General features: G+C 51.9%; 1 protein-coding gene across 1 annotated transcript in view; it reads left to right on the plus strand.

Moving 5' to 3' along the window:
- Positions 1-18,404, plus strand: part of CCDC18 (coiled-coil domain containing 18) — a 50,597-nt gene that overhangs the window by 2,028 nt on the left and 30,165 nt on the right. Inside the window, exon 2 of the mRNA XM_075286588.1 lies at positions 17,641-17,772. Within this exon, the coding sequence (XP_075142689.1) occupies positions 17,641-17,772 (132 nt within the window). The remainder of the gene's footprint in view (positions 1-17,640; positions 17,773-18,404) is intronic.

Consider the following 18,404-nt stretch of genomic DNA (forward strand, 5'->3'; position numbering starts at 1 on the left):
TACTGGTACTGTGCTGACAACCAGCTCTACTTACACTGCAGCCTACTGGTACTGTGCTGACAACCAGCTCTACTTACACTGCAGCCTACTGGTACTGTGCTGACAACCAGCTCTACTTACACTGCAGCCTACTGGTACTGTGCTGACAACCAGCTCTACTTACACTGCATCCTACTGGTACTGTGCTGACAACCGGCTCAGCTTAGACTGCAGCCTACTGGTACTGTGCTGACAACCAGCTCTACTTACACTGCAGCCTACTGGTACTGTGCTGACAACCAGCTCTACTTACACTGCATCCTACTGGTACTGTGCTGACAACCAGCTCAGCTTAGACTGCAGCCTACTGGTACTGTGCTGACAACCAGCTCTGCCCAGACTGCAGCCTACTGGTACTGTGCTGACAACCAGCTCTACTTACACTGCATCCTACTGGTACTGTGCTGACAACCAGCTCAGCTTAGACTGCAGCCTACTGGTACTGTGCTGACAACCAGCTCTACTTACACTGCATCCTACTGGTACTGTGCTGACAACCAGCTCTACTTACACTGCAGCCTACTGGTACTGTGCTGACAACCAGCTCTGCCCAGACTGCAGCCTACTGGTACTGTGCTGACAACCAGCTCTACTTACACTGCATCCTACTGGTACTGTGCTGACAACCAGCTCTGCCCAGACTGCAGCCTACTGGTACTGTGCTGACAACCAGCTCTACTTAGACTGCAGCCTACTGGTACTGTGCTGACAACCAGCTCTACTTAGACTGCAGCCTACTGGTACTGTGCTGACAACCAGCTCTACTTAGACTGCAGCCTACTGGTACTGTGCTGACAACCAGCTCTACTTACACTGCAGCCTACTGGTACTGTGCTGACAACCAGCTCTGCTTACACTGCAGCCTACTGGTACTGTGCTGACAACCAGCTCTACTTACACTGCAGCCTACTGGTACTGTGCTGACAACCTGCTCAGCTTAGACTGCAGCCTACTGGTACTGTGCTGACAACCAGCTCAGCTTAGACTGCAGCCTACTGGTACTGTGCTGACAACCAGCTCAGCTTAGACTGCAGCCTACTGGTACTGTGCTGACAACCAGCTCAGCTTAGACTGCAGCCTACTGGTACTGTGCTGACAACCAGCTCTACTTACACTGCAGCCTACTGGTACTGTGCTGACAACCAGCTCTGCCCAGACTGCAGCCTACTGGTACTGTGCTGACAACCAGCTCTACTTACACTGCAGCCTACTGGTACTGTGCTGACAACCAGCTCTACTTACACTGCAGCCTACTGGTACTGTGCTGACAACCAGCTCTGCCCAGACTGCAGCCTACTGGTACTGTGCTGACAACCAGCTCTGCCCAGACTGCAGCCTACTGGTACTGTGCTGACAACCAGCTCTACTTACACTGCATCCTACTGGTACTGTGCTGACAACCGGCTCAGCTTAGACTGCAGCCTACTGGTACTGTGCTGACAACCAGCTCTACTTACACTGCAGCCTACTGGTACTGTGCTGACAACCAGCTCTACTTACACTGCATCCTACTGGTACTGTGCTGACAACCAGCTCAGCTTAGACTGCAGCCTACTGGTACTGTGCTGACAACCAGCTCTGCCCAGACTGCAGCCTACTGGTACTGTGCTGACAACCAGCTCTACTTACACTGCATCCTACTGGTACTGTGCTGACAACCAGCTCAGCTTAGACTGCAGCCTACTGGTACTGTGCTGACAACCAGCTCTACTTACACTGCATCCTACTGGTACTGTGCTGACAACCAGCTCTACTTACACTGCAGCCTACTGGTACTGTGCTGACAACCAGCTCTGCCCAGACTGCAGCCTACTGGTACTGTGCTGACAACCAGCTCTACTTACACTGCATCCTACTGGTACTGTGCTGACAAGCAGCTCTACTAACACTGCATCCTACTGGTACTGTGCTGACAACCAGCTCTGCCCAGACTGCAGCCTACTGGTACTGTGCTGACAACCAGCTCTACTTAGACTGCAGCCTACTGGTACTGTGCTGACAACCAGCTCTACTTAGACTGCAGCCTACTGGTACTGTGCTGACAACCAGCTCTACTTAGACTGCAGCCTACTGGTACTGTGCTGACAACCAGCTCTACTTACACTGCAGCCTACTGGTACTGTGCTGACAACCAGCTCTACTTACACTGCAGCCTACTGGTACTGTGCTGACAACCTGCTCAGCTTAGACTGCAGCCTACTGGTACTGTGCTGACAACCAGCTCAGCTTAGACTGCAGCCTACTGGTACTGTGCTGACAACCAGCTCAGCTTAGACTGCAGCCTACTGGTACTGTGCTGACAACCAGCTCAGCTTAGACTGCAGCCTACTGGTACTGTGCTGACAACCAGCTCTACTTACACTGCATCCTACTGGTACTGTGCTGACAACCAGCTCTGCCCAGACTGCAGCCTACTGGTACTGTGCTGACAACCAGCTCTACTTACACTGCATCCTACTGGTACTGTGCTGACAACCAGCTCAGCTTAGACTGCAGCCTACTGGTACTGTGCTGACAACCAGCTCTACTTACACTGCAGCCTACTGGTACTGTGCTGACAACCAGCTCTACTTACACTGCAGCCTACTGGTACTGTGCTGACAACCAGCTCAGCTTAGACTGCAGCCTACTGGTACTGTGCTGACAACCAGCTCTACTTACACTGCATCCTACTGGTACTGTGCTGACAACCAGCTCTACTTACACTGCAGCCTACTGGTACTGTGCTGACAACCAGCTCTACTTAGACTGCAGCCTACTGGTACTGTGCTGACAACCAGCTCTACTTACACTGCAGCCTACTGGTACTGTGCTGACAACCAGCTCTACTTACACTGCATCCTACTGGTACTGTGCTGACAACCGGCTCAGCTTAGACTGCAGCCTACTGGTACTGTGCTGACAACCAGCTCAGCTTAGACTGCAGCCTACTGGTACTGTGCTGACAACCAGCTCTACTTACACTGCAGCCTACTGGTACTGTGCTGACAACCAGCTCTACTTACACTGCAGCCTACTGGTACTGTGCTGACAACCAGCTCTACTTACACTGCAGCCTACTGGTACTGTGCTGACAACCAGCTCTACTTACACTGCAGCCTACTGGTACTGTGCTGACAACCAGCTCTGCCCAGACTGCAGCCTACTGGTACTGTGCTGACAACCAGCTCTACTTACACTGCAGCCTACTGGTACTGTGCTGACAACCAGCTCTACTTACACTGCATCCTACTGGTACTGTGCTGACAACCAGCTCAGCTTAGACTGCAGCCTACTGGTACTGTGCTGACAACCAGCTCTGCCCAGACTGCAGCCTACTGGTACTGTGCTGACAACCAGCTCTACTTACACTGCATCCTACTGGTACTGTGCTGACAACCAGCTCAGCTTAGACTGCAGCCTACTGGTACTGTGCTGACAACCAGCTCTACTTACACTGCATCCTACTGGTACTGTGCTGACAACCAGCTCTACTTACACTGCAGCCTACTGGTACTGTGCTGACAACCAGCTCTGCCCAGACTGCAGCCTACTGGTACTGTGCTGACAACCAGCTCTACTTACACTGCATCCTACTGGTACTGTGCTGACAACCAGCTCTACTTACACTGCATCCTACTGGTACTGTGCTGACAACCAGCTCTGCCCAGACTGCAGCCTACTGGTACTGTGCTGACAACCAGCTCTACTTAGACTGCAGCCTACTGGTACTGTGCTGACAACCAGCTCTACTTAGACTGCAGCCTACTGGTACTGTGCTGACAACCAGCTCTACTTAGACTGCAGCCTACTGGTACTGTGCTGACAACCAGCTCTACTTACACTGCAGCCTACTGGTACTGTGCTGACAACCAGCTCTGCTTACACTGCAGCCTACTGGTACTGTGCTGACAACCAGCTCTACTTACACTGCAGCCTACTGGTACTGTGCTGACAACCTGCTCAGCTTAGACTGCAGCCTACTGGTACTGTGCTGACAACCAGCTCAGCTTAGACTGCAGCCTACTGGTACTGTGCTGACAACCAGCTCAGCTTAGACTGCAGCCTACTGGTACTGTGCTGACAACCAGCTCTACTTACACTGCATCCTACTGGTACTGTGCTGACAACCAGCTCTGCCCAGACTGCAGCCTACTGGTACTGTGCTGACAACCAGCTCTACTTACACTGCATCCTACTGGTACTGTGCTGACAACCAGCTCAGCTTAGACTGCAGCCTACTGGTACTGTGCTGACAACCAGCTCTACTTACACTGCAGCCTACTGGTACTGTGCTGACAACCAGCTCTACTTACACTGCAGCCTACTGGTACTGTGCTGACAACCAGCTCAGCTTAGACTGCAGCCTACTGGTACTGTGCTGACAACCAGCTCTACTTACACTGCATCCTACTGGTACTGTGCTGACAACCAGCTCTACTTACACTGCAGCCTACTGGTACTGTGCTGACAACCAGCTCTACTTAGACTGCAGCCTACTGGTACTGTGCTGACAACCAGCTCTACTTACACTGCAGCCTACTGGTACTGTGCTGACAACCAGCTCTACTTACACTGCATCCTACTGGTACTGTGCTGACAACCGGCTCAGCTTAGACTGCAGCCTACTGGTACTGTGCTGACAACCAGCTCAGCTTAGACTGCAGCCTACTGGTACTGTGCTGACAACCAGCTCTACTTACACTGCAGCCTACTGGTACTGTGCTGACAACCAGCTCTACTTACACTGCAGCCTACTGGTACTGTGCTGACAACCAGCTCTACTTACACTGCAGCCTACTGGTACTGTGCTGACAACCAGCTCTGCCCAGACTGCAGCCTACTGGTACTGTGCTGACAACCAGCTCTACTTACACTGCAGCCTACTGGTACTGTGCTGACAACCAGCTCTACTTACACTGCATCCTACTGGTACTGTGCTGACAACCAGCTCAGCTTAGACTGCAGCCTACTGGTACTGTGCTAACAACCAGCTCTGCCCAGACTGCAGCCTACTGGTACTGTGCTGACAACCAGCTCTACTTACACTGCATCCTACTGGTACTGTGCTGACAACCAGCTCAGCTTAGACTGCAGCCTACTGGTACTGTGCTGACAACCAGCTCTACTTACACTGCATCCTACTGGTACTGTGCTGACAACCAGCTCTACTTACACTGCAGCCTACTGGTACTGTGCTGACAACCAGCTCTGCCCAGACTGCAGCCTACTGGTACTGTGCTGACAACCAGCTCTACTTACACTGCATCCTACTGGTACTGTGCTGACAACCAGCTCTACTTACACTGCATCCTACTGGTACTGTGCTGACAACCAGCTCTGCCCAGACTGCAGCCTACTGGTACTGTGCTGACAACCAGCTCTACTTAGACTGCAGCCTACTGGTACTGTGCTGACAACCAGCTCTACTTAGACTGCAGCCTACTGGTACTGTGCTGACAACCAGCTCTACTTACACTGCAGCCTACTGGTACTGTGCTGACAACCAGCTCTGCTTACACTGCAGCCTACTGGTACTGTGCTGACAACCAGCTCTACTTACACTGCAGCCTACTGGTACTGTGCTGACAACCTGCTCAGCTTAGACTGCAGCCTACTGGTACTGTGCTGACAACCAGCTCAGCTTAGACTGCAGCCTACTGGTACTGTGCTGACAACCAGCTCAGCTTAGACTGCAGCCTACTGGTACTGTGCTGACAACCAGCTCAGCTTAGACTGCAGCCTACTGGTACTGTGCTGACAACCAGCTCAGCTTAGACTGCAGCCTACTGGTACTGTGCTGACAACCAGCTCAGCTTAGACTGCAGCCTACTGGTACTGTGCTGACAACCAGCTCTGCCCAGACTGCAGCCTACTGGTACTGTGCTGACAACCAGCTCTACTTACACTGCATCCTACTGGTACTGTGCTGACAACCAGCTCAGCTTAGACTGCAGCCTACTGGTACTGTGCTGACAACCAGCTCTACTTACACTGCAGCCTACTGGTACTGTGCTGACAACCAGCTCTACTTACACTGCAGCCTACTGGTACTGTGCTGACAACCAGCTCAGCTTAGACTGCAGCCTACTGGTACTGTGCTGACAACCAGCTCTACTTACACTGCATCCTACTGGTACTGTGCTGACAACCAGCTCTACTTACACTGCAGCCTACTGGTACTGTGCTGACAACCAGCTCTACTTAGACTGCAGCCTACTGGTACTGTGCTGACAACCAGCTCTACTTACACTGCAGCCTACTGGTACTGTGCTGACAACCAGCTCTACTTACACTGCATCCTACTGGTACTGTGCTGACAACCAGCTCTGCCCAGACTGCAGCCTACTGGTACTGTGCTGACAACCAGCTCTACTTACACTGCATTCTACTGGTACTGTGCTGACAACCGGCTCAGCTTAGACTGCAGCCTACTGGTACTGTGCTGACAACCAGCTCAGCTTAGACTGCAGCCTACTGGTACTGTGCTGACAACCAGCTCTACTTACACTGCAGCCTACTGGTACTGTGCTGACAACCAGCTCTACTTACACTGCAGCCTACTGGTACTGTGCTGACAACCAGCTCTACTTACACTGCAGCCTACTGGTACTGTGCTGACAACCAGCTCTACTTACACTGCAGCCTACTGGTACTGTGCTGACAACCAGCTCAGCTTAGACTGCAGCCTACTGGTACTGTGCTGACAACCAGCTCTACTTACACTGCATCCTACTGGTACTGTGCTGACAACCAGCTCTACTTACACTGCATCCTACTGGTACTGTGCTGACAACCAGCTCTACTTAGACTGCAGCCTACTGGTACTGTGCTGACAACCAGCTCTACTTACACTGCAGCCTACTGGTACTGTGCTGACAACCAGCTCTACTTACACTGCATCCTACTGGTACTGTGCTGACAACCGGCTCAGCTTAGACTGCATCCTACTGGTACTGTGCTGACAACCAGCTCTACTTACACTGCATCCTACTGGTACTGTGCTGACAACCAGCTCTGCCCAGACTGCAGCCTACTGGTACTGTGCTGACAACCAGCTCTACTTAGACTGCAGCCTACTGGTACTGTGCTGACAACCAGCTCTACTTACACTGCAGCCTACTGGTACTGTGCTGACAACCTGCTCAGCTTAGACTGCAGCCTACTGGTACTGTGCTGACAACCAGCTCAGCTTAGACTGCAGCCTACTGGTACTGTGCTGACAACCAGCTCTACTTACACTGCATCCTACTGGTACTGTGCTGACAACCAGCTCTACTTACACTGCATCCTACTGGTACTGTGCTGACAACCAGCTCTACTTACACTGCATCCTACTGGTACTGTGCTGACAACCAGCTCAGCTTAGACTGCAGCCTACTGGTACTGTGCTGACAACCAGCTCAGCTTAGACTGCAGCCTACTGGTACTGTGCTGACAACCAGCTCTGCCCAGACTGCAGCCTACTGGTACTGTGCTGACAACCAGCTCTACTTACACTGCAGCCTACTGGTACTGTGCTGACAACCAGCTCTACTTACACTGCAGCCTACTGGTACTGTGCTGACAACCAGCTCTACTTACACTGCAGCCTACTGGTACTGTGCTGACAACCAGCTCAGCTTAGACTGCAGCCTACTGGTACTGTGCTGACAACCAGCTCAGCTTAGACTGCAGCCTACTGGTACTGTGCTGACAACCAGCTCTACTTACACTGCAGCCTACTGGTACTGTGCTGACAACCAGCTCTACTTACACTGCATCCTACTGGTACTGTGCTGACAACCAGCTCAGCTTAGACTGCAGCCTACTGGTACTGTGCTGACAACCAGCTCTGCCCAGACTGCAGCCTACTGGTACTGTGCTGACAACCAGCTCTACTTACACTGCATCCTACTGGTACTGTGCTGACAACCAGCTCAGCTTAGACTGCAGCCTACTGGTACTGTGCTGACAACCAGCTCTACTTACACTGCATCCTACTGGTACTGTGCTGACAACCAGCTCTACTTACACTGCAGCCTACTGGTACTGTGCTGACAACCAGCTCTGCCCAGACTGCAGCCTACTGGTACTGTGCTGACAACCAGCTCTACTTACACTGCATCCTACTGGTACTGTGCTGACAACCAGCTCTGCCCAGACTGCAGCCTACTGGTACTGTGCTGACAACCAGCTCTACTTAGACTGCAGCCTACTGGTACTGTGCTGACAACCAGCTCTACTTAGACTGCAGCCTACTGGTACTGTGCTGACAACCAGCTCTACTTAGACTGCAGCCTACTGGTACTGTGCTGACAACCAGCTCTACTTACACTGCAGCCTACTGGTACTGTGCTGACAACCAGCTCTGCTTACACTGCAGCCTACTGGTACTGTGCTGACAACCAGCTCTACTTACACTGCAGCCTACTGGTACTGTGCTGACAACCTGCTCAGCTTAGACTGCAGCCTACTGGTACTGTGCTGACAACCAGCTCAGCTTAGACTGCAGCCTACTGGTACTGTGCTGACAACCAGCTCAGCTTAGACTGCAGCCTACTGGTACTGTGCTGACAACCAGCTCAGCTTAGACTGCAGCCTACTGGTACTGTGCTGACAACCAGCTCTACTTACACTGCAGCCTACTGGTACTGTGCTGACAACCAGCTCTGCCCAGACTGCAGCCTACTGGTACTGTGCTGACAACCAGCTCTACTTACACTGCAGCCTACTGGTACTGTGCTGACAACCAGCTCTACTTACACTGCAGCCTACTGGTACTGTGCTGACAACCAGCTCTGCCCAGACTGCAGCCTACTGGTACTGTGCTGACAACCAGCTCTGCCCAGACTGCAGCCTACTGGTACTGTGCTGACAACCAGCTCTACTTACACTGCATCCTACTGGTACTGTGCTGACAACCGGCTCAGCTTAGACTGCAGCCTACTGGTACTGTGCTGACAACCAGCTCTACTTACACTGCAGCCTACTGGTACTGTGCTGACAACCAGCTCTACTTACACTGCATCCTACTGGTACTGTGCTGACAACCAGCTCAGCTTAGACTGCAGCCTACTGGTACTGTGCTGACAACCAGCTCTGCCCAGACTGCAGCCTACTGGTACTGTGCTGACAACCAGCTCTACTTACACTGCAGCCTACTGGTACTGTGCTGACAACCAGCTCTACTTACACTGCAGCCTACTGGTACTGTGCTGACAACCAGCTCTACTTACACTGCAGCCTACTGGTACTGTGCTGACAACCAGCTCTACTTACACTGCAGCCTACTGGTACTGTGCTGACAACCAGCTCTACTTACACTGCATCCTACTGGTACTGTGCTGACAACCGGCTCAGCTTAGACTGCAGCCTACTGGTACTGTGCTGACAACCAGCTCTACTTACACTGCAGCCTACTGGTACTGTGCTGACAACCAGCTCTACTTACACTGCATCCTACTGGTACTGTGCTGACAACCAGCTCAGCTTAGACTGCAGCCTACTGGTACTGTGCTGACAACCAGCTCTGCCCAGACTGCAGCCTACTGGTACTGTGCTGACAACCAGCTCTACTTACACTGCATCCTACTGGTACTGTGCTGACAACCAGCTCAGCTTAGACTGCAGCCTACTGGTACTGTGCTGACAACCAGCTCTACTTACACTGCATCCTACTGGTACTGTGCTGACAACCAGCTCTACTTACACTGCAGCCTACTGGTACTGTGCTGACAACCAGCTCTGCCCAGACTGCAGCCTACTGGTACTGTGCTGACAACCAGCTCTACTTACACTGCATCCTACTGGTACTGTGCTGACAACCAGCTCTGCCCAGACTGCAGCCTACTGGTACTGTGCTGACAACCAGCTCTACTTAGACTGCAGCCTACTGGTACTGTGCTGACAACCAGCTCTACTTAGACTGCAGCCTACTGGTACTGTGCTGACAACCAGCTCTACTTAGACTGCAGCCTACTGGTACTGTGCTGACAACCAGCTCTACTTACACTGCAGCCTACTGGTACTGTGCTGACAACCAGCTCTGCTTACACTGCAGCCTACTGGTACTGTGCTGACAACCAGCTCTACTTACACTGCAGCCTACTGGTACTGTGCTGACAACCTGCTCAGCTTAGACTGCAGCCTACTGGTACTGTGCTGACAACCAGCTCAGCTTAGACTGCAGCCTACTGGTACTGTGCTGACAACCAGCTCAGCTTAGACTGCAGCCTACTGGTACTGTGCTGACAACCAGCTCAGCTTAGACTGCAGCCTACTGGTACTGTGCTGACAACCAGCTCTACTTACACTGCAGCCTACTGGTACTGTGCTGACAACCAGCTCTGCCCAGACTGCAGCCTACTGGTACTGTGCTGACAACCAGCTCTACTTACACTGCAGCCTACTGGTACTGTGCTGACAACCAGCTCTACTTACACTGCAGCCTACTGGTACTGTGCTGACAACCAGCTCTGCCCAGACTGCAGCCTACTGGTACTGTGCTGACAACCAGCTCTGCCCAGACTGCAGCCTACTGGTACTGTGCTGACAACCAGCTCTACTTACACTGCATCCTACTGGTACTGTGCTGACAACCGGCTCAGCTTAGACTGCAGCCTACTGGTACTGTGCTGACAACCAGCTCTACTTACACTGCAGCCTACTGGTACTGTGCTGACAACCAGCTCTACTTACACTGCATCCTACTGGTACTGTGCTGACAACCAGCTCAGCTTAGACTGCAGCCTACTGGTACTGTGCTGACAACCAGCTCTGCCCAGACTGCAGCCTACTGGTACTGTGCTGACAACCAGCTCTACTTACACTGCATCCTACTGGTACTGTGCTGACAACCAGCTCAGCTTAGACTGCAGCCTACTGGTACTGTGCTGACAACCAGCTCTACTTACACTGCATCCTACTGGTACTGTGCTGACAACCAGCTCTACTTACACTGCAGCCTACTGGTACTGTGCTGACAACCAGCTCTGCCCAGACTGCAGCCTACTGGTACTGTGCTGACAACCAGCTCTACTTACACTGCATCCTACTGGTACTGTGCTGACAACCAGCTCTACTTACACTGCATCCTACTGGTACTGTGCTGACAACCAGCTCTGCCCAGACTGCAGCCTACTGGTACTGTGCTGACAACCAGCTCTACTTAGACTGCAGCCTACTGGTACTGTGCTGACAACCAGCTCTACTTAGACTGCAGCCTACTGGTACTGTGCTGACAACCAGCTCTACTTAGACTGCAGCCTACTGGTACTGTGCTGACAACCAGCTCTACTTACACTGCAGCCTACTGGTACTGTGCTGACAACCAGCTCTACTTACACTGCAGCCTACTGGTACTGTGCTGACAACCTGCTCAGCTTAGACTGCAGCCTACTGGTACTGTGCTGACAACCAGCTCAGCTTAGACTGCAGCCTACTGGTACTGTGCTGACAACCAGCTCAGCTTAGACTGCAGCCTACTGGTACTGTGCTGACAACCAGCTCAGCTTAGACTGCAGCCTACTGGTACTGTGCTGACAACCAGCTCTACTTACACTGCATCCTACTGGTACTGTGCTGACAACCAGCTCTGCCCAGACTGCAGCCTACTGGTACTGTGCTGACAACCAGCTCTACTTACACTGCATCCTACTGGTACTGTGCTGACAACCAGCTCAGCTTAGACTGCAGCCTACTGGTACTGTGCTGACAACCAGCTCTACTTACACTGCAGCCTACTGGTACTGTGCTGACAACCAGCTCTACTTACACTGCAGCCTACTGGTACTGTGCTGACAACCAGCTCAGCTTAGACTGCAGCCTACTGGTACTGTGCTGACAACCAGCTCTACTTACACTGCATCCTACTGGTACTGTGCTGACAACCAGCTCTACTTACACTGCAGCCTACTGGTACTGTGCTGACAACCAGCTCTACTTAGACTGCAGCCTACTGGTACTGTGCTGACAACCAGCTCTACTTACACTGCAGCCTACTGGTACTGTGCTGACAACCAGCTCTACTTACACTGCATCCTACTGGTACTGTGCTGACAACCGGCTCAGCTTAGACTGCAGCCTACTGGTACTGTGCTGACAACCAGCTCAGCTTAGACTGCAGCCTACTGGTACTGTGCTGACAACCAGCTCTACTTACACTGCAGCCTACTGGTACTGTGCTGACAACCAGCTCTACTTACACTGCAGCCTACTGGTACTGTGCTGACAACCAGCTCTACTTACACTGCAGCCTACTGGTACTGTGCTGACAACCAGCTCTACTTACACTGCAGCCTACTGGTACTGTGCTGACAACCAGCTCTGCCCAGACTGCAGCCTACTGGTACTGTGCTGACAACCAGCTCTACTTACACTGCAGCCTACTGGTACTGTGCTGACAACCAGCTCTACTTACACTGCATCCTACTGGTACTGTGCTGACAACCAGCTCAGCTTAGACTGCAGCCTACTGGTACTGTGCTGACAACCAGCTCTGCCCAGACTGCAGCCTACTGGTACTGTGCTGACAACCAGCTCTACTTACACTGCATCCTACTGGTACTGTGCTGACAACCAGCTCAGCTTAGACTGCAGCCTACTGGTACTGTGCTGACAACCAGCTCTACTTACACTGCATCCTACTGGTACTGTGCTGACAACCAGCTCTACTTACACTGCAGCCTACTGGTACTGTGCTGACAACCAGCTCTGCCCAGACTGCAGCCTACTGGTACTGTGCTGACAACCAGCTCTACTTACACTGCATCCTACTGGTACTGTGCTGACAACCAGCTCTACTTACACTGCATCCTACTGGTACTGTGCTGACAACCAGCTCTGCCCAGACTGCAGCCTACTGGTACTGTGCTGACAACCAGCTCTACTTAGACTGCAGCCTACTGGTACTGTGCTGACAACCAGCTCTACTTAGACTGCAGCCTACTGGTACTGTGCTGACAACCAGCTCTACTTAGACTGCAGCCTACTGGTACTGTGCTGACAACCAGCTCTACTTACACTGCAGCCTACTGGTACTGTGCTGACAACCAGCTCTGCTTACACTGCAGCCTACTGGTACTGTGCTGACAACCAGCTCTACTTACACTGCAGCCTACTGGTACTGTGCTGACAACCTGCTCAGCTTAGACTGCAGCCTACTGGTACTGTGCTGACAACCAGCTCAGCTTAGACTGCAGCCTACTGGTACTGTGCTGACAACCAGCTCAGCTTAGACTGCAGCCTACTGGTACTGTGCTGACAACCAGCTCTACTTACACTGCATCCTACTGGTACTGTGCTGACAACCAGCTCTGCCCAGACTGCAGCCTACTGGTACTGTGCTGACAACCAGCTCTACTTACACTGCATCCTACTGGTACTGTGCTGACAACCAGCTCAGCTTAGACTGCAGCCTACTGGTACTGTGCTGACAACCAGCTCTACTTACACTGCAGCCTACTGGTACTGTGCTGACAACCAGCTCTACTTACACTGCAGCCTACTGGTACTGTGCTGACAACCAGCTCAGCTTAGACTGCAGCCTACTGGTACTGTGCTGACAACCAGCTCTACTTACACTGCATCCTACTGGTACTGTGCTGACAACCAGCTCTACTTACACTGCAGCCTACTGGTACTGTGCTGACAACCAGCTCTACTTAGACTGCAGCCTACTGGTACTGTGCTGACAACCAGCTCTACTTACACTGCAGCCTACTGGTACTGTGCTGACAACCAGCTCTACTTACACTGCATCCTACTGGTACTGTGCTGACAACCGGCTCAGCTTAGACTGCAGCCTACTGGTACTGTGCTGACAACCAGCTCAGCTTAGACTGCAGCCTACTGGTACTGTGCTGACAACCAGCTCTACTTACACTGCAGCCTACTGGTACTGTGCTGACAACCAGCTCTACTTACACTGCAGCCTACTGGTACTGTGCTGACAACCAGCTCTACTTACACTGCAGCCTACTGGTACTGTGCTGACAACCAGCTCTGCCCAGACTGCAGCCTACTGGTACTGTGCTGACAACCAGCTCTACTTACACTGCAGCCTACTGGTACTGTGCTGACAACCAGCTCTACTTACACTGCATCCTACTGGTACTGTGCTGACAACCAGCTCAGCTTAGACTGCAGCCTACTGGTACTGTGCTAACAACCAGCTCTGCCCAGACTGCAGCCTACTGGTACTGTGCTGACAACCAGCTCTACTTACACTGCATCCTACTGGTACTGTGCTGACAACCAGCTCAGCTTAGACTGCAGCCTACTGGTACTGTGCTGACAACCAGCTCTACTTACACTGCATCCTACTGGTACTGTGCTGACAACCAGCTCTACTTACACTGCAGCCTACTGGTACTGTGCTGACAACCAGCTCTGCCCAGACTGCAGCCTACTGGTACTGTGCTGACAACCAGCTCTACTTACACTGCATCCTACTGGTACTGTGCTGACAACCAGCTCTACTTACACTGCATCCTACTGGTACTGTGCTGACAACCAGCTCTGCCCAGACTGCAGCCTACTGGTACTGTGCTGACAACCAGCTCTACTTAGACTGCAGCCTACTGGTACTGTGCTGACAACCAGCTCTACTTAGACTGCAGCCTACTGGTACTGTGCTGACAACCAGCTCTACTTACACTGCAGCCTACTGGTACTGTGCTGACAACCAGCTCTGCTTACACTGCAGCCTACTGGTACTGTGCTGACAACCAGCTCTACTTACACTGCAGCCTACTGGTACTGTGCTGACAACCTGCTCAGCTTAGACTGCAGCCTACTGGTACTGTGCTGACAACCAGCTCAGCTTAGACTGCAGCCTACTGGTACTGTGCTGACAACCAGCTCAGCTTAGACTGCAGCCTACTGGTACTGTGCTGACAACCAGCTCAGCTTAGACTGCAGCCTACTGGTACTGTGCTGACAACCAGCTCAGCTTAGACTGCAGCCTACTGGTACTGTGCTGACAACCAGCTCAGCTTAGACTGCAGCCTACTGGTACTGTGCTGACAACCAGCTCTGCCCAGACTGCAGCCTACTGGTACTGTGCTGACAACCAGCTCTACTTACACTGCATCCTACTGGTACTGTGCTGACAACCAGCTCAGCTTAGACTGCAGCCTACTGGTACTGTGCTGACAACCAGCTCTACTTACACTGCAGCCTACTGGTACTGTGCTGACAACCAGCTCTACTTACACTGCAGCCTACTGGTACTGTGCTGACAACCAGCTCAGCTTAGACTGCAGCCTACTGGTACTGTGCTGACAACCAGCTCTACTTACACTGCATCCTACTGGTACTGTGCTGACAACCAGCTCTACTTACACTGCAGCCTACTGGTACTGTGCTGACAACCAGCTCTACTTAGACTGCAGCCTACTGGTACTGTGCTGACAACCAGCTCTACTTACACTGCAGCCTACTGGTACTGTGCTGACAACCAGCTCTACTTACACTGCATCCTACTGGTACTGTGCTGACAACCAGCTCTGCCCAGACTGCAGCCTACTGGTACTGTGCTGACAACCAGCTCTACTTACACTGCATTCTACTGGTACTGTGCTGACAACCGGCTCAGCTTAGACTGCAGCCTACTGGTACTGTGCTGACAACCAGCTCAGCTTAGACTGCAGCCTACTGGTACTGTGCTGACAACCAGCTCTACTTACACTGCAGCCTACTGGTACTGTGCTGACAACCAGCTCTACTTACACTGCAGCCTACTGGTACTGTGCTGACAACCAGCTCTACTTACACTGCAGCCTACTGGTACTGTGCTGACAACCAGCTCTACTTACACTGCAGCCTACTGGTACTGTGCTGACAACCAGCTCAGCTTAGACTGCAGCCTACTGGTACTGTGCTGACAACCAGCTCTACTTACACTGCATCCTACTGGTACTGTGCTGACAACCAGCTCTACTTACACTGCATCCTACTGGTACTGTGCTGACAACCAGCTCTACTTAGACTGCAGCCTACTGGTACTGTGCTGACAACCAGCTCTACTTACACTGCAGCCTACTGGTACTGTGCTGACAACCAGCTCTACTTACACTGCATCCTACTGGTACTGTGCTGACAACCGGCTCAGCTTAGACTGCATCCTACTGGTACTGTGCTGACAACCAGCTCTACTTACACTGCATCCTACTGGTACTGTGCTGACAACCAGCTCTGCCCAGACTGCAGCCTACTGGTACTGTGCTGACAACCAGCTCTACTTAGACTGCAGCCTACTGGTACTGTGCTGACAACCAGCTCTACTTACACTGCAGCCTACTGGTACTGTGCTGACAACCTGCTCAGCTTAGACTGCAGCCTACTGGTACTGTGCTGACAACCAGCTCAGCTTAGACTGCAGCCTACTGGTACTGTGCTGACAACCAGCTCTACTTACACTGCATCCTACTGGTACTGTGCTGACAACCAGCTCTACTTACACTGCATCCTACTGGTACTGTGCTGACAACCAGCTCTACTTACACTGCATCCTACTGGTACTGTGCTGACAACCAGCTCAGCTTAGACTGCAGCCTACTGGTACTGTGCTGACAACCAGCTCAGCTTAGACTGCAGCCTACTGGTACTGTGCTGACAACCAGCTCTGCCCAGACTGCAGCCTACTGGTACTGTGCTGACAACCAGCTCTACTTACACTGCATTCTACTGGTACTGTGCTGACAACCAGCTCAGCTTAGACTGCAGCCTACTGGTACTGTGCTGACAACCAGCTCTACTTACACTGCATCCTACTGGTACTGTGCTGACAACCAGCTCTGCCCAGACTGCAGCCTACTGGTACTGTGCTGACAACCAGCTCTACTTAGACTGCAGCCTACTGGTACTGTGCTGACAACCAGCTCTACTTACACTGCATCCTACTGGTACTGTGCTGACAACCAGCTCTACTTAGACTGCAGCCTACTGGTACTGTGCTGACAACCAGCTCTACTTACACTGCAGCCTACTGGTACTGTGCTGACAACCAGCTCTACTTACACTGCAGCCTACTGGTACTGTGCTGACAACCAGCTCTACTTACACTGCATCCTACTGGTACTGTGCTGACAACCAGCTCTACTTACACTGCATCCTACTGGTACTGTGCTGACAACCAGCTCTACTTACACTGCATCCTACTGGTACTGTGCTGACAACCAGCTCAGCTTAGACTGCAGCCTACTGGTACTGTGCTGACAACCAGCTCTGCCCAGACTGCAGCCTACTGGTACTGTGCTGACAACCAGCTCAGCTTAGACTGCAGCCTACTGGTACTGTGCTGACAACCAGCTCTACTTAGACTGCAGCCTACTGGTACTGTGCTGACAACCAGCTCAGCTTAGACTGCAGCCTACTGGTACTGTGCTGACAACCAGCTCTGCCCAGACTGCAGCCTACTGGTACTGTGCTGACAACCAGCTCTACTTAGACTGCAGCCTACTGGTACTGTGCTCTAGTAAGATTAGTGTCTTTGGAACTGTTTTGTCTTGAAGTGTGCTTTCTGTACACACCATGACTGCAGCTTGACTTCTCGGTCTCGAATACCTTGTTATGGAGGTATTTCTTACTAGCACAGCCACAGGCTGAACTCTCTAATAGAAATCACACTATCTTCTACAGAGTGAACCTTAAGGACATGGATGCATCAAGATACCCAAAGAAACACTTATTTGGAAAAAGTCACAGTGCGCTAAGCAAACAGTTACTGCAGACAGTGGGGACATTGGATGACCCAGAAGAACATCTGTCCAGGTATGTGTATGGCATAGACAGGGGAATAGAGACATGTCAGAACATAATATCTGAGAGGGTCTTGGGATTAGAATCCTAACAATTCCCCGAGCCAAGGCCTAAGGAGCTTCTATATAAGCAGTGAAAGGTCTCCAGAAGACCACCTCTATGCCCAGCCTTAATCAGAACAGATTTCCTGTGCAAATTGTCAGTTCCAGCATATTTATGCATATGTTTATTTTTAAAGGGGTTATCCCACAAAAAGCATGTATTACCTATCCATATGTCAGGTGATAAATGTCTGATCGCTGGGGGTTTGAATACTGGGAATCCCAGAAATCATGGGGACCACTATACCATTATTTTTCTGTGGGACTGAGGCAGAGCGAAGTGAATGGAGTCCCTCATGCTCACCACCACGCTTTTCATCAGCTATATGATCTCTGGGACTCCCTGGGCTTGGACACCCATCAATCAGACATTTCCCGTCCGTATCCTGTGCATAGGTAATATATGGGGCACCGAAAACTCCCTCCTTGAGAGACTGATCTCCTGACTGCTGTCACTTCTGCGTAAACGGCTCAGTAGCGTGGAGAAGGGATTGGCAGTTGTCCCTGCTGCCTACACAGCAGCGTGTTACAGTATTGTGTAGG

This window comes from Leptodactylus fuscus, chromosome 9, assembly GCF_031893055.1.
Source record: "Leptodactylus fuscus isolate aLepFus1 chromosome 9, aLepFus1.hap2, whole genome shotgun sequence".
Lineage (NCBI taxonomy): Eukaryota > Metazoa > Chordata > Amphibia > Anura > Leptodactylidae > Leptodactylus > Leptodactylus fuscus.